Source organism: Prenolepis imparis, unplaced genomic scaffold (genome assembly GCF_030444845.1).
Source record: "Prenolepis imparis isolate NDT839.2.m4 unplaced genomic scaffold, iyPreImpa1.0 SCAF_7, whole genome shotgun sequence".
Classification (NCBI taxonomy): domain Eukaryota; kingdom Metazoa; phylum Arthropoda; class Insecta; order Hymenoptera; family Formicidae; genus Prenolepis; species Prenolepis imparis.
Window position 1 is genome coordinate 13,750,172 of NW_028141165.1, and position 18,235 is coordinate 13,768,406.

Sequence of the window (18,235 nt, forward strand, 5' to 3'; positions counted from 1 at the left end):
GAAAATTTTTGTAACAAAATTTGTTTGTAATTTTCATGAAAAATATCATATAATTTATTATAATTATTATTATATATTTTAATTAAATTGATCAAATTGGTTAGAAATTTTTGCTTCAAAATTGTATGTTTATATCGTGATAGTTTTAAGGCCGCTATTCATAGTCCGATTTTATTTAAAAAAATATCTTAAGTCTGGTCAGAGGTTGACTTAAGATCCCATTCAACCAATCAAATGGCTGCGTGGCATCTCATGTTCGGACTTAAGACGATCTTAAATATAAAATCGGACTATGAATACCGGCCTAAGTCACGTGTTTGTGAGAAGTGTTTTTTTTTCCTTTTATAATCTCTTTCACTCACTCTCTCTCTCTCTCTTCCCTTCTTTCTGTCTCATGCATTCTCATATAATATCTCTTTAATTTATATATACATATATATGATAAAAAAGCAAAACTTTTTTCCTTAATTTATTTCAATAATTTTTCGCATTTTATAAATTGCAAAATACTAAAAGTTACTTGAGTAATTCATATCGCAATTTTACATTATTATATATCTTATTATTAAATAATCTATTATTATTAATATTAGCACAATCATATTACCTTTTAATGCACTGTAATCTTAGATAATGTAAGATATGCGAAATCTAAGTTACGTAATTGCCAATAGAGTATGCTATATATGTGTAGTTGAGCTGGCATATGTAGTTTGTTTGTTTACTATTGGTTTAGATCTTGATTAATCTATTTTTAATAAAGGGATGTCGTTTGGACGTTTAAATCTCAAGCCTTATCGCCAACAGTAGCGCTTTATTTCAACGACACGAGATTTTTTTGTCATTCATTCTCTATGTTACTAGTTGCAATAATTAGCCTAATTTCAAGATTAACAATGGCGAAAATAATGGATCATTGTTTTGTAGGAGGGCCGGGGGGAAGTGACAGACATAAGCGCAAGTCCTGGGAGGCAGGCACCTGCCAACCAGTTGCGCCCCAAGGAACCACCCCCCATGGTCATTCAAGGAGACTTCAGGAAGGTAGGTGACACTTGATTAACTCGTTGCCGATACAATAGACGAGTTTAGTGCTCGTTGCGTCGACAAACTTCAATTGGCAAACAGCATGATGATAGATTCCGACACTATTGTGTTGCTCGTGAAGCTATCTCGACGACTGGTAGAAACATATTAGCATGCTTTAATCGTTATGAATTATTCACACGATTATGATCGCTATTATATAACATGCGAAATATAAATTAAATTATTCCATTTCTTGGTATGCATGAATAAATAAGCAAAGATATGAAATATAATATCTTACTAATGTTCGCCATAGAGATTAAAAGTCACAAATTAATTTTAATGAATATAAAAATATTATCTAAATAACATTGTTTAAATTATTACATATAATTAGTCAAATTTTATTGGACTGTTTCATTCTCCGCTTATTATGCGATTATATAATTTTCATCTTTTATATTTATATTTATATTCTTTTATTGAAAATATTTTAGAATTTTGCTGCACAGTAAAAATAATGAGGATGAATTAAAAAGTTACTTTTGTCGTCGAGACAACTTCATTGATCCATGAACTATGATGATAAAGCTTTGCTATGCATTCCGTAAAACGGAAGGATCTGCCGTTACAGGTGAGCGGGATCAGTACAGAGATCTTCAAGCAGATCGAGACTGTCGAAAACGATCATGATGCTTCGACAGCGTTGGCCCTCGAAGCTGTCGAGCGGAGAGGCGAGATGGTCGTGCGTGTCATTGAGCCTCGGCAAATGGGTAGACAGGCTGCCGAGGCGGCGAAAAAATTTATCGCCATGCAGGTACGTTATCGACGAACCGTCTGTTTCCGACAGATTGTCATTCATTCGCGTAATATATCTTGTCATAAATTAGTACACGCAGTGTTTTTTCGTCACGTATACACAGAGAAAATTTTCTCTTAGAATTTACCCTGAAAGTCATGGTATGGAAAGAATTTTATGAGAATTTCTCTGATTAATATTTATCACAATAAAAATAATAATATCTACACGTTGAAATATAAAACACGTTTGATTAATTTTACTATGCAGTTTAGTAAAATTAATCAAATATGTTTTATATTTTATTGTAATAGATATTATTATATTTATTGTGATAAATATTAATCAGAGAAATTCTCATAAAATTCTCTCCATACCATATTGTCCCACGATTATCATGATTTTCAGGGTAAATTCTAAGAGAAAATTCTCTCCGTATATATTATATCTTTCTGGTCTTTATCTCTTTAATATTTTATATAATTTAATTGCAGAATAATATATTGCTATTTTATATCTTATCATCGTTTGCCGATATAAGAAAAACATGTGGAGATATATGCACATGTATTTATATTTTTTTATTGAATCATATAGTTTCAAAGATACACACACACAAGCGAGATTCAATGTGAAAAAAATAGTTTATACAAATGCAGGAATGCATAATTCAAATATCAAACTGGATATGAAAATTTAAATTGAAGTTAAACACAGATTGAAATAAATCTTTGGTTTCGATTTGTTTAATTTTTGTGAATACAAGTTTTTGTTTCATCTTTAACAATAATTATAACAAAAAGCTGATAGTATGACTATCAAAGAAAATAATGTTGAAATAATATTTGCCGTGAATTTAACTCCTCTGAAACTAAACAAACAGATATAACAGTATCTGCTTGTATTGCGAGCATTTGCCGCACCAGAGCACGGAGAGAATTATTTTCACGACAATGAAACAATTTTGCGCTGCGTAATTTCCACACTGTTCGAGCACGCGCAAACGCTGTGATATATTTTCATCGCGCGAATTAAAAATATGTTCGCCTGCAATCTTCATTTCAGGATCCTAAGCAGCCTATCTACTTTGTCGAGATAATCAAACGACCAGGGCAGACCCTCGGTCTCTACATACGCGAGGGCAATGGCGTCGACAGGAACGACGGGGTTTTTATTTCCAGGATAGCTCTGGAGACTGCCGTCTACAATAGCGGCTGCTTGAAGGTGAGAATCTCACCTTCGCCTTGCGAATTTTCACCCCTCTGTCGCCGGGACAGTGAAAAACCGACGCGAAAGAGAACGAGGCGGAGCGGTGAATCGTCCTCTCGCCTTCTTTTTGTCAAGCGAGAACTTAATTGCCGCCGCCGCTCGAAACAAACTGGTCTATTAGGACTGGAACCTATTTCGGGACGCGCGATATCGGTGGCGCGCGAAAACGCGACGAATTAAATTTATACCTTTGCACCTTGACATTTCGCGAATCCGGCATCGATCGTATTCGCGGGGAAAGAAGGGGAGGGGGAGGACGTTTATTTTCTCTTTCGTCTCTCGCGGCTAGATATCGTTTATTGTGTGCACATCCATCAGTTATTCGCCATCATGCATTCGCACTTGCAGGTGGGTGATGAGATTCTGGCGGTGAATCTGGTCGACGTGATGCACATGAGTCTGGACGACGTCGTCATCATCATGTCGATACCGAGGCGACTCGTCCTAGCTACGAGACATGGTCTACATCAACCGATTTCACTTGTTCGCCAGACTGAACACAAGGCGCCACCCGTGGTTGTCATCAAGAGGGAATTGAACGAGGACGAGAATGACCACGTGACGAGTAACCATGTCAGGTATCGCCTTTGTTCATTCGCAATATTTATATTTCGAATTTCGATAATAATTGAAAAATGACATCTCTCACACACACACACACATAAATTTACTATTTCAAGATAAATCTCTTATATACAGGGTGTTAAAAAATTAGACCAACAAACTTTGAAGGGAGAAAGAAGACTTCAAAATAAACATTTTTTGTCAATACTAATTTTCTCTACAACGTTTAGTTTTAATACTACATGATATGAGATATGAGTTTGTGACTTTTCAGTTTGTCACCTTTGTATTAAAATTAATGGAGGAATTTTTGAGCATTTACTGTAAAAAAAAGTGAATTACTTTTATATATTTATTCCGTGTTTTATTCAAGATTAAAATACAATTTAATTTTTCCACTTATATGTTTATTTATTGTTTAAGTCATAAACTCCTATTTCATATCATGTAATATAAAACTAAAAACATCGTACAGAAAAATAGTATAAACAATATTTATTTTGAAGTCTTCTATTTCCCTTCAAAATTTGTCAGTCTAATTTCTTAACACCCTGTATAAAGATAAATCACTTTATATATTGTTAACAATTAAAAAATTTTCATTTTTATTTTCTTCTTATTTAAAAGCTTGTTAAAAATGTAAATTGATTGTTAATATTTAATATGTGTGTGCAGTTAGTTGATATTCCATGAGGGGAGAGAAAGAGGAGAACAATTATCTTTTATACTACATACTCGGATAATTTCGACGTCGATGATTTAAATTGTCTTTATCACAAATGAAGAAATAATTAAATAATTTTATACTTTATAAATCCTATCGTTTTGTTAGCTTTGAATAGAACCTTCCGTGTACGAAATTTGAAATTATTCTATGCAGAGATGGCAGTAGCCGTAGACGAGGCGACGGACGCGAAATGTTGCCGTCGCGATCGAGACTCGGTCTCACGGGTTTGGGATCAAGCCAGGATCTCGGATCGAGCAACGGTGATCTATACTATAATTCACGGCCGGAGGGTCACTGGTCCTATCAACCACCACCGCCGCCGGTTATCACGCACCAGCCGAAACCTTCGTCGACGCAACATTTTCAACCGTACGAGCGCGGTTATCCGAAAACGTTGGAGAGCTTAGCTGAGAAAGTAAGTCTTGCGCAAATGTTTCACGCGCCGATACAAAAATCTTTACGCGGATCGAGATCCATCAGAACGACGGAAAATATATGTTCGAGAAGAGAGATAAATTAAAAATAATGAGAAATAGATTTTTTCAATTTCTTGTTTGAATTATAATAAAATAATAAATAAATTTTTACAACTCTCAAACTCTTTCACGATTTAGTAATTCCAATTATAATGTATGACACAATTAAAATTGCCAATTATACAAATAAAGTAGTTAATATTTATTTTTTCCTTATTAAATATTAATAGTATTTTTTTTTAAGATGTAATAATAATTTTCCAATATTATTTAGTATTTATAGTACAAGGAAAATATCATTGCACTTTAACTGACGATTAATCTCATTATGATATTATTTGTCTCAACACTTAATATATGATTTGTCATCAATTTTCAAATATTTTGTCGCATCTATGATCTCGATCCGATGTAGTTATATGCATAGATGTTCTAGACGATGTGGATCGAGCACCATTTCACACTTGTCTGCACCAATTCGATACTTGTTTGTCCTTCACTGTCTCCAATGAATGCTACTTTACGGCTGAAAGAAAGTGGTGAACTCGTGGCAATGTCTCGGGACACTTGTTGTCGCGATCTCCGAGTCTTTCGGATTATTCGAATGGAAAAGAATCAGCAAAACGAGACTTTCTGATATTTCACCAAAAATTCTGATTTTCGGCAAAAAATTAAAATACATTACAGAATCGCTTAACTTCTCAAAGTGTTGCTTACGATACAACGATAAAAGAAATATATTTTTTTAATACTGAATATCAAATCACTATCGATGGTCCCGAAAGCAAACTTGTTGCGAAAATAAATGTAAGGGAAGACAAATGTCTGAATTTTTTCCGAACGACGCGGAGAATCGATTCGCTCGCGTACAGACCACGTGTTTCATATGACTAATCGGTTCTATGAATGAATGCTACATTGAAATTAACCAGGATTTTACAAAGGTAAAGACAATACAAACTCTATCTTGATACCTAGACTTGTGTATGATTGCAATTTTCTGTAATGTTTTAATGGACGCGAGTATAAATATACTCTTTCCCCCTCACCTCCCCTTTCTCAGTCTCTCGAATACTTGACAACAAACGATTGCGCGAGTGCATGCATTGTATTTTAAATTCCCCATCGTTAGTCACTTTCAATTTCAAAAATAAATGGCAAATTTTGGTTTGTTATATTTTAAAAAAAGTACAAGTAATGATACCAAGATCAATACGAGAATCTTTTTAATTTTGAAACATATGAAGAGATCGAGTAAAATACGAGTAAAAGAGACTATTAATACACGAAAAAGATTTCCAAAGTTTGTATGTATATATATATCTATTATGTTAATAGTACCTTCTTCAATAATCGAATTACGAAATAAGTTATATAACAACAATTTATAAATTATTCATTAATTAAATTGCTTCTCTTGTAATCATAAAAATTGGATTTCCAGTAGAAGCTTGCGAAGCTAAAGTTCGATAGAGATTAATGAAAAGGGAAGTCCGCGGGAGAATAAATTATTCTGCAATAGGATATAATTAAGAGTTAGTAAATGGAACGAGAGATCGCGAAAAGTTTAATGGTAAACGACTGAAATTTTTAATTTCATTCTCCACGCACGATGCACTATTATAGTGCATTCGTTTAACGAGTTTTTCTTAGAAGAAAACGCAAATTAATGGATATTTATATATGTATATATTTAAAACGTAGAAATCGCGAACACCTGCTGCCACTTTTTGTATGATGTGAACCCCAACTTTATGTTTCCTTGCTATAAGCTTGCTATTTGTTCTTTCGATTGCATTTCCTGTCTGTGTTTTGGATAACGTTAACTGCTACCATGATTAATGTTTATCACAGCCAAACGATTATCGATTGCCCGTATATTGTGTGCATTATTTTATATATGTATGTATAAAGCTGTTAAAAACTTTAATAATTTATCAAAGAAATTTCACGGTGAAGCTTTAATTAATTTATAGCATATTTTAAGAAAATTTATATATATATAATTATGTGCAGAATTATGTACATATTTTCTCATGAACTGTGTTGGTATAAAACTTTAACATATCATATTTATTTTCTGTCAGAACATATACGAATTATAAGTGTGAAATAAATGTCATTAACAAGAAGCAGTCGATATCGTGGCTCGACTTCGACAAAAACGTTATCGTTGTAATTGCTACGATTTTTTATGCAAAAATTCCAATTTTCCAAGTTATAACGTATACATATGTATGTAAGAAATTGTATAAAATATTGACGTAACGTATTTGTTAGCGGAAAAATAGGGGAATATTTATAATTCACGATTGGTGACCTTAAGGAAATTTATTTATACGATGTTTATGGATCGTAACTAAAATTTCTTTATATAACCGTGCGAGTGTAGGTACACCCCTTCTACACGGGGCCCATGATGTCCTCGTCGAATGGCCGACGTATGTCGACGGGTGGCGGAATGCAATCAGTCGGCGGCAGACTGTCGGGTCAAACCGCGCAGTCGACCCATTACGGTTACAGCCAGCACACCGGAAGCGGAAGGATCATGCCGAGGAGCGGTTCCGACCAGCATCTACCCCGAGTCGATTACACGAGTATCACGACGCCGGCGCGACATACCCTTCTTAGATCCAGTTTGAAATCAGGTTCGTAATGAGTTTACTTACCGCGAGCTTATTTTCGAGTGGCAAATTCCGTCAGTGAATATTTATACACTCAGAGAATTTTCTCTTAGAATTTACCTTGAAAATCATAGTAATTGTGGGATAGTATGATATGGAAAGAATTTTATGAGAATTTCTCTGATTAATATTTATCACAATAAAATATAAAACATGTTTGATTAATTTTACTAAACTGCATAGTAAAATTAATCAAACATATTTTATATTTTATTGTGATAAATATGAATCAGAGAAATTCTCATAAAATTCTTTCCATACCATATATTATCCCACGATTACCGTAATTTTCAAGGTAAATTCTAAGAGAAAATTCTCTCTGTGTATCTTTTTCTTATATTCCTCGTATTTATTCTTTAGAACTAAATTCCGAGGAATATTTTTGTAATTTAATTATTTTCGAATTCAATATATATACTATTCTAGACGACAATGGTTTATTTTCGAGTGGCAAATTTCGTCAGTGAATATTTATATATTCAGAGAATTTTCTCTTAGAATTTACCTTGAAAATCATAGTAATCGTGGGATAGTATGGTATGGAAAGAATTTTATGAGAATTTCTCCGATTAATATTTATCACAATAAAATATAAAACACGTTTGATTAATTTTACTATGCAGTTTAGTAAAATTAATTAAACATGTTTTATATTTTATATTGTGATAAATATTATTTTTATTGTATGTATAAAGCTGTTAAAAACTTCAATAATTTATCAAAGAAATTACACGGTGAAGCTAATCGTGGGATAGTATAATATGGAAAGAATTTTATGAGAATTTCTCTGATTAATATTTATCACAATAAAATATAAAACATGTTTGATTAATTTTAGTATGCAGTTTAGTAAAATTAATTAAACATGTTTTATATTTTATATTGTGATAGATATTATTTTTATTGTATGTATAAAGCTGTTAAAAACTTTAATAATTTATCAAAGAAATTACACGGTGAAGCTAATCGTGGGATAGTATAATATGGAAAGAATTTTATGAGAATTTCTCTGATTAATATTTATCACAATAAAATATAAAACATGTTTGATTAATTTTAGTATGCAGTTTAGTAAAATTAATTAAACATGTTTTATATTTTATATTGTGATAGATATTATTTTTATTGTATGTATAAAGCTGTTAAAAACTTTAATAATTTATCAAAGAAATTACACGGTGAAGCTAATCGTGGGATAGTATAATATGGAAAGAATTTTATGAGAATTTCTCTGATTAATATTTATCACAATAAAATATAAAACATGTTTGATTAATTTTAGTATGCAGTTTAGTAAAATTAATTAAACATGTTTTATATTTTATATTGTGATAGATATTATTTTTATTGTATGTATAAAGCTGTTAAAAACTTTAATAATTTATCAAAGAAATTACACGGTGAAGCTAATCGTGGGATAGTATAATATGGAAAGAATTTTATGAGAATTTCTCTGATTAATATTTATCACAATAAAATATAAAACATGTTTGATTAATTTTAGTATGCAGTTTAGTAAAATTAATTAAACATGTTTTATATTTTATATTGTGATAGATATTATTTTTATTGTAATAAATATTAATCAGAGAAATTCTCATAAAATTTTTTCCATACTATATTATCCTACGATTACTATGATTTTCAATGTAAATTCTAAGAGAAAATTCTCTCTGTGTATCTTTTTCTTATATTCCTCGTATTTATTCTTTAGAACTAAATTCTGAGGAATATTTTTGTAATTTAATTATTTTCGAATTCAATATATATATTATTCTAGACGACAATGGTTTGGAAAAATATGCAATAGAGAATATATTTAGAGAAATTTATTCTCCAAGAGTCAAATAAGTTTGAAAGAGAGAGAGAGATAAAAGTGAGAAAAAATATAATCTAATAAATTTCTCTTTGTGATATTAAATCTATACCCTTGCTATATTCTAACACATTTTTCTGTCATTATTAGGTTCATCAGCATTGCGGTACAACACGAGGTATGGACAGACTGACATAACGTCCGCCGCGCAGAGACAAGGACAATTTGGCACGTTGACGAGGCGACACCGACCTTCGTTGGACTATGCCTCCGATACCGAGGCTACGTGCTCCAGCTCGCCGAAATCAGCGTATTACTATTATAGGCACAACATGAACAATCCGCCTCAAAGTAGCGTTGTATCGCATTTAGCTACTCTTTCGAGGTCACAAATCGGTCAGAGTTCCTCAGGTGAGTCGAAATAACTCAAGTTTAAATTACGTCTCGCCTTTTTTCGGAGATCGTATATCATTTATAAATTTTGATTGCAATTTTAATAAACTCTCTGAGATTTAAGTAATGTAAAATTTTTCTGAATAAGCAAATATTATGTTTTTATTTTAGCCTCATTAGCGCGTAATCTGATATAGAGAATATTATTTTAAAATTCCAAAAATGTAGCTTATTAATTATTATTATTAATATGCAATATTTGGAGTATTTAGAGAATTATGTTAAATCCCCCTTGATATAGAGTTACAAATGGTTTAAGCGCTTTGATAGTCTTAAATCCAAAGCCTCTGGCAAGACGCGGTTCTCTACGGGCGAGCGTCATAAATCACGTGATTTGTCATACAGGTTTAAGGTCAAACTCGTTACCACGAAGCGGTCGGACGTTGCCTCAGCAACCTGGTCTCAGATCGGGTCTCAGCACGGTCGCATCCGGACTGATCGATCAAGAGGATAGCGACGGCGCTCTATCAGCGCCGGAATTGCCTTCCATCAGGCGTGACAGAGGTAAGCTTAAATAATAGAGACGATAACGTACAGCTTACTTACTCTGGACTGACGCTGTGTCGCAACAGGCAGGATACCGTCCTCGCCGAGTGTATTCACATCGGATGAGTATCGCGCCTGGCTAAGTCGCACGCCGAGCACCAGCGCCCTGTATGAGCAGATCAGGGCGACCACAAGTAGACCACCTCGTTACACATACAGCGCCGAGAATATTCACGCAGCCGTCAATCAGGTATCACTCGAGATGTCTGTAATCAGTCGTTAATTTTATCATATTAATTTTGTTGAACAGTTTAATGGTGATAGATCATGTTTGATGTTCTGTTATTAAATAGACAGGCGTTGTTTTTTTAATCGATTCTGAAATTTTCTAGATTTTTATTATAATGTGCTTCATGTATCAAGAATTTATTCGCTGTATATTATGACTTTGACCATCAAAATTTATACTCTTTAACTTATATTTATAAATTTGTATTTATATTGGTTTTTGGATAAAAATTTGTAATTTATTTTTCTATTTATATATGTATATACATATACATATATCATAAATTTATTTATATTTCATCACGTATCTATATTATTGAATAAACTTTCAGTATTAAATACAAAATAATTAGCCTTTCATAATAAAAAATAAATAAATATAAAATAAAGTAAATGAATAAATATATAATAAATAAATAAATAAGAAATAAGTAAATTATAAATTAATATAATCAGGGTGTCTACTCAAATTTTGTAAAAAAATTCCCTCAGAATTCCCTGATCTTCCCGGTATTTTCGTTTAAACTTCAATTTCAGGTAAAGTGAAAAAAATTTGTAGATGCAACTTTTAGTATACTGTATTGTATACGCTTTTTAATATTTTCTATTCATACGATTGGAAAGTTATCAAGAGTGCAGTTTTCTAGCATTTAATATTAATTTATTAATTGTAAAATTAATTTGGACAATAACAAAGTATATCATTATATCTAAACGCTAAATATATATGCAAGAATATAATATAAAATAAAAATAGAAAACAAAAAATAATATTATAAACGTCTTAAGGGATATTAATTTATTTAAATTAATTATTATTTATTTGTTTATTAAATTATTATTTATTTAATTATGTATTAAATAAATAAAGAGTACTAATTTATTTAAATATTATCTATTAAAAAATTGAACAATTTTTTATGAAATTTACATAAAATCTTGATACTGAAATAAATCGTCAATAAAAAAAATTAAATACAATTTTAATAAAAACTTAAATATTGCAACGATATGTTAGACATATGTTTCTTAAGTGCTAAATAAGAGTAAAATTATCAAAAGAGCAATTTTTAAAAAAATTTTCTGAATCCCAATCAAATTCCATGAGAATTCCTTGATTTTTCAAAGTAAAACAAAATTCCCTGAGAATACCAGGTTTTCAAGGATTTTCCCGGGAGCACCAGCGGATCCTGACGTCGATAATGGGGGGGGGGGGTTTGCAAAATTATTTTATTTAATATTTTTGGTTTCATGATTAGCTTTTATTCCAGGATCAACGACGTCGATAGCTCTTTAATGTTTGTTTTTCTTTATTTATATTTTTTAAACAAATTTAGCAAAACTGTTTCTTTTAATTTGCAAGGGGGGGGTTAACCCCACCCAGGATCCGTCAGTATATATATATATATTATATAGATATAAAGAATTTCTCGCCTAATTATTTTCATGCAACGAAATTATCTCATCATTTCGTCCTATGTCTGACTTAATCTATACTTAACTCCTTGAATGCGTAATGAGTATAATTTACAATGTATCTTATACATACATATTGTATATATTATATAGATATAAAGAATTTCGCCTAATTATTTTCGTGCAACGAAATTATCTCATCATTTCGTCGTATGTCTGACTTAATCTAAACTTAACTCCTTGAATGCGTAATGAGTATAATTTCCAGTGTATCTTATACTTTTATATATATATATATATATTTATATATGTATATTATATAGATATAAAGAATTTCGCCTAATTATTTTCATGCAATGAAATTATCTCATCATTTCGTCGTATGTCTGACTTAATCTATACTTAATTCCTTGAATGCGTAATGAGTATAATTTACAGTGTATCTTATACTTTTATATATATATATAATATATATAATATATATATAAAATATATATATATAAAAGTATAAGATACACTGTAAATTATACTCATTACGCATTCAAGGAATTAAGTATAGATTAAGTCAGACATAGGACGAAATAATGATAATTTCGTTGCACGAAAATAATTAGGCAAAATTCTTTATATCTATATAATATATACAATATGTATGTATAAGATACACTGTAAATTATACTCATTACGCATTCAAGGAGTTAAGTGTAGATTAAGTCAGACATAAGACGAAATGATGAGATAATTTTGTTGTACGAAAATAATTAGGCGAAATTCTTTGTATCTATATAATATATATTATATATATATATATTATATAGATTATATATAATATATATTATATATATATATTATATAGATATAAAGAATTTCACCTAATTATTTTCGTGCAATGAAATTATCTCATTTCGTCGTATGTCTGACTTAATTTACACTTAACTCCTTGAATGCGTAATGAGTATAATTTACAGTGTATCTTATACTTATATATATACACTATAGCGGATCCTGACGTGGATAGCTCTTTAATGTTTGTTTTTCTTTATTTATATTTTTTAAACAAATTTAACCCCCCCCCCTCCCCCAGGATCCGCCAGTGTCCGAAAGTATACACTCTGATAATCTATATTCTTAAGACAAATATTAACGATAAACTCATTTGCTTAAATCGAATGTTAATAAAGTAATCTCCTTGGTTCGTAGGGTGATTATGGCAGTTATGGTGGGTATAGACCGCTCTCGAGCACGCTCGATCGCCTGTCGACAAGATCGGCGTCGGCCCAACAGGTCAATCTCGCGAATCTCAGAGCATCGACGGCAATCAGCTCGACGTGTCATCGCGGTACAACGAATCCAAGGCCAGCCTCGGTGGCGTCGAGCGCGCGCTCCTCGCTCGTGAGCCAGAAACCGTCGTTAACGAGCTCCGTGAGCCAACGCGCGACGTCAGTCAGGAGAATTAGAAATCTGTTGGACCTTGAATCCACGAGGAGCATACCTACCCCAACGCCTACCAGAACTCAGGGTCAAATACTGCTGGATATTAATCCTGCAGGTGAAACTAGTCTAAGTATATTCTATTCGTTTATATTCTATTTCATTCTGGATAGGAAGGAAAAACGCTGAGGAATCAATTTCTTTTCCCGCAGAGTTCCTCAAGTATAAGATAGAGAAGCCACCGACTGTGGGCACTCCGAGCTCAACGAGCTCCCTTTTGAGTTCACTCGGGGAGACGACTGGTGGCGATTTCTCGAGCGGAGTCAGCGGATTATTATCGGTCCATCTTTTAGCAGGACGAGGACTTCGAACGACTACGACCTCATCGGCTGCCACTACACCTTCCACTCCCTCCGGTCAGCCGAATTTAGGTGCGACAGATGAGATAATCTTATGTTTGCGTATATTTTTCGTCCGAAGCCGATATTTTATTCGCTTTATTTTATTCATTATATATATTTATTTTATGCCAATTTCATACACTCGAGCAATTTATATAATTGCTAATTTTCAAAATTATAAAAATCTATATTATATTATACATATAGTATATATATTATATATTATATTATATATATATTATATTATATATATTATGCTATTATCTATATTACGTTATACATAATTTTATTTAAATAAATTTATTAATTTGCCAAAAATAATTACAGCTAGTTGTGGTTTGAGAGACTTGTACTGCGTATTGGAATGCGATAGGGTGCACAAAGCGCGAACAGTAGTGCGAACCGGCGATTTAATGTTCGATTGGGACGAGACCTTCGAGCTGGATCTCGTAGGCAATAGGCAGCTGGATCTGCTCGTTTACTCCTGGGACCCACAGTACAGACATAAACTCTGTTACAAGGGATCGGTGCATTTAGCGAGTCTGTTGAAAGAATCGCCCGAGCATCAGCTGGCTGTCAAAGTTGAACCACGCGGCACAATCTATTTAAAATTACGATACACCGACGCTCAACAAACTTTCCGTCGAAGAGGTCTACCGGTCATATCCTTAGCTACGAGAGTCGCGCCTCTTTTCGGAGTTGATCTGGATACAGTAGTAAGTTTTTCGTTTTTTTACAATAATAAATTTTTCATGTTAATTTGTTTACTCAAAAATATATAGATTTTTTAAAAATTTATATATAATTTATATATATATAATTTATACATATTTTATAGATATATAATTTATAGATACACAGAGAGAATTTTCTCTTAAAATTTAACCTGAAAATCATGCTAATCGTGGGACAATATGATATGGAAAGAATTTTATAAGAATTTCTCTGATTAATATTTATCACAATAAAAATAATATCTATCACAATAAAATATAAAATATGTTTGATTAATTTCACTATGCAGTTTAGTAAAATTAATCATATTTTATATTTTATTGTGATAGATATTATTATTTTTATTGTGACAAATATTAATCAGAGAAATTTTCATAAAATCCATACCATATTGTCCCACGATTACTATAATTTTGAGGGTAAATTCTAAGAGAAAATTCTCTCAGTGTATATATTTTAAGATATTGTATATTTAAAGAAATATATAAATTTAAAAAAAAATTTTTTTTAATTTTAAACTATTTAAATCGTAAAAAGATGCAATTTTGTTTTTTTAAATAATTAGGTAAGTCGAGAAACTAAGACTGGTGGAGTTCCCGGTGGAGTTTCCACGGCTTTGGCGATGGGAATGCCGAACATTCCGATTATCGTGTGGCGTTGTGTCGAGGAGGTGGAGAGAAGAGGGCTCGATATCATCGGTACGGTATCAAACAATCTTAAGAATATTACTATAAAAATTATCACGTTATTCCGTGCTACAGGTTTATATAGACTCTGCGGTTCGGCGACCAAGAAGAGGATACTTAGGGAAGCTTTCGAAAGGAACGCACGCTCCGTGAATCTGTCGCCCGACAACGTGCCGGATATCAATGTCATCACTGGTAATACGCCGCGTATTAAATACGTAAGACTGTTTCGAGAATAAGCGACTAATGGCGCTAATCTGCGATCGTTTCGATTTTCAGGCGTTCTGAAGGATTATTTACGAGAACTTCCAGAACCTCTCTTCACGAAGTGCCTCTACCAAATGATGGTCGATGCACTGGCCGTCTGTTTGCCGGACGACCCGCAGGGCAACGCTAAGCTAATGTTTAGTATACTAGATTGTCTGCCTAAGGTCAATAGGGTACGTATTTATGCCTAATTCAATTTTAAATGCATTGATTACGACAGAGAAATGAGAAGAAATAAATATGACGAGATTCTTATTTGTTGAAAACTTGTATCAGTTTTCTTAATTATTTAATTATACGTTATTATTGATTGCCAATAGTGCACGTTGATTTACTTGCTGGATCATCTGGCGATGGTGGTATCGCAGTGCAATAAAATGTCACCAGCAAGTCTTGCCGTTTGCTTCGGCCCGGTATTGATGTTGCACTCGGACGAAAATGGACCGCCGCTCGATTTCCAACAACCGATAGCCGTGCTTAAATATTTGCTGGAGATTTGGCCGGTCAAGTCAGGTAATGTACTTGTTTTTAACATATCTCCTTAAAGAGTTTACTTTTTAATTTAATTTCATTAATTTTGACATTTCGAGACTTAAAACGCTGCGCAACAACACGAAGGAAAAAAATTAATAACGTTTTTATAAGCGTTACATATGCGTAGTGACATGCATTAAGAATAAAACATGAGCTAAAAGCCGAGTAATCAGTAGCTAATTTCACAGACAGTTCGGAAGACTTCTTCAGTCGGTTCAACACTTCCTCGAGTTATGCCAGCAGTCGAGCGCAGCAGCAGTCAGCAGCATCTGCAGCAGGCGCAGCAATTGGTGCAACAACAGCTGCAGGCGCAACTACAGGGAACATTGGGGCGCACAGGGCTGCCTTGGCAGCAGCCACCCTCACTTCATCATCAACCCCAAACTACGGCAGCCGCAGTCCTCGGACCCTCCATTCGTCCTCCACCGCCGGTCAAACCTCGTCAGGTGAGTCCGTCATTTTTCGTGCATCTCTCGCACGATTCGAGTCGAATTTATTATCAAGAGAATGTTATAACCCTAAACAGTACGAGCAGGCTCTGTTCTTCTCAATTGTAAATTATTCTATTACTTTATTTATTAAATTACAACTATATTATATATTATATTTTAACTTTTTATAAAAATTTTTAAGTAAATTTATAATGTAAAAAAATACAGATTTTTTTTTAATTTTTAAAGATTTAAAGAATATGTGACAAATAAATATTTATTATAAGTCGAGTATAATAATATATCGGGTCAGAGAGACAGAGAAAGAGAGAGTGTCAACCTTCAACATTTTTACGTAAGTAATATACTTTACACTGTTTAGGGTTAAAAACATTGATTTTTCTAGTTTCTATGAATTTATATATTTGCGTAAATCTCTCCTCAAGCAATCCAAAATTTTGCAACTAGAAAAATCAATCGAGAATATGTCTGTCAGATATTCTAAACGTGTATACTCAGTTTCCTTTATTCTCGCTTATCTTCGTATTCTATGCATTGAAACAATTGTGAACAGCATGGTAGGCAAAGCTACTGATTCTATTTCTTCTTTGTTCGCTTTGCAAGCAACCTCAATCGCGCGATACGCTTCTATATATGAAATCGAATCTATGCTATTTAGTCATCATTTACTCGCCCTGCTTATATGTTCATCAAATCACATCAAGTGTTCTCATTCGTGACAAGATTTTGATCAGAGAACTTTTATTTATAACAAACTCTCGCAAGCATTTTGGTATGTAGTGTTTCGAAAAATATGTAATTTGGAAGATTTATTCTTGAAAAAATTATCCTTTGGAAAAAGATTAATCTCTGTACTTTGAAAACCACTGTTAGCCGAAATGATTTACGATTGCCATTCATTATCATTACCATTATTCATCATATCTCGCGACATAAGTTTCACAGTTTATCATGTTCATATATATACGTATTATTTATGTGAAATGCCTTCGTGCATGTCTCGATGTCATTTCTGTATCTTTCATATTCATATGTATATACAAAATACTAGGTCATGATGATTTCCGTTTTGTGTATATAGTTTCGACGTCATTCCTATTATAATAACAATTTACGTTGTCTTCTTTATCTTTTTTCGTTTGGGCACGTATTCTTCAGAGCAAGCGCAAATTGCCGGCTCTACCAAACCGCTGACAGCACAGAGACGCCGCTTCTTGCACAGGTATCATCGTTATTATCGTTTTCATTATCATGTACATCCGCTACTTTAGTTCGTTGTCACATGCATGGCCCGATTCAGATATCAGAGAAACGTATCATTCATGTAACTCTCATTCTACCTTCATGCCATCACATTTTATGCAATCTAAATGTTACCGACATGTACCGAATATTGTAAATACTTTTTTATATTAATGTAGCACATATTTCTACGTATGTTCACAGTTATATTCACTTCCACGACTCTCTGGTATCCGCGAAAATTATGCAGAATCGATTTAAAAATAGGAATTTTGCATAAATATTAAAGAACTTCTGAAAATACATATCAGATTTCTTTCATAATATAAATTGCATAATATTTATAAGAAATACAACTTTTGTATGCATTGTAACGAGCTTAACATTGGAAACTATCTATTCGTAAAATATCAGAGAATATCTTACAGCGATTCGCGAAATTGGTCAAATGTTTCGAGAAAATTTCAAAAAATTATGCAATAG

The 18,235-nt window shown here is 32.6% G+C and overlaps 1 protein-coding gene across 20 annotated transcripts in view; it reads left to right on the forward strand.

Annotated features, from left to right (window-relative positions):
* Rhogap100f (Rho GTPase activating protein at 100F) overlaps positions 1 to 18,235 on the forward strand; it is an 88,160-nt gene that overhangs the window by 56,121 nt on the left and 13,804 nt on the right. For 11 of the 20 annotated variants that reach the window (XM_083041944.1, XM_083041942.1, XM_083041943.1 and 8 more), the window contains 17 exons: positions 928 to 1,041; positions 1,646 to 1,843; positions 2,891 to 3,049; positions 3,443 to 3,672; positions 4,539 to 4,800; positions 7,254 to 7,509; positions 9,512 to 9,772; positions 10,160 to 10,318; positions 10,387 to 10,550; positions 13,205 to 13,568; positions 13,648 to 13,866; positions 14,164 to 14,552; positions 15,137 to 15,269; positions 15,333 to 15,452; positions 15,537 to 15,697; positions 15,845 to 16,037; positions 16,251 to 16,504. In XM_083041944.1, coding sequence (XP_082898070.1) covers positions 928 to 1,041; positions 1,646 to 1,843; positions 2,891 to 3,049; positions 3,443 to 3,672; positions 4,539 to 4,800; positions 7,254 to 7,509; positions 9,512 to 9,772; positions 10,160 to 10,318; positions 10,387 to 10,550; positions 13,205 to 13,568; positions 13,648 to 13,866; positions 14,164 to 14,552; positions 15,137 to 15,269; positions 15,333 to 15,452; positions 15,537 to 15,697; positions 15,845 to 16,037; positions 16,251 to 16,504 — 3,636 coding nt within the window. Of the gene's footprint in view, positions 1 to 927; positions 1,042 to 1,645; positions 1,844 to 2,890; positions 3,050 to 3,442; positions 3,673 to 4,538; positions 4,801 to 7,253; positions 7,510 to 9,511; positions 9,773 to 10,159; positions 10,319 to 10,386; positions 10,551 to 13,204; positions 13,569 to 13,647; positions 13,867 to 14,163; positions 14,553 to 15,136; positions 15,270 to 15,332; positions 15,453 to 15,536; positions 15,698 to 15,844; positions 16,038 to 16,246; positions 16,505 to 17,668; positions 18,199 to 18,235 lie in introns of those variants that run through there. The other 9 variants (XM_083041950.1, XM_083041940.1, XM_083041953.1 and 6 more) reach the window with 6 other exon arrangements.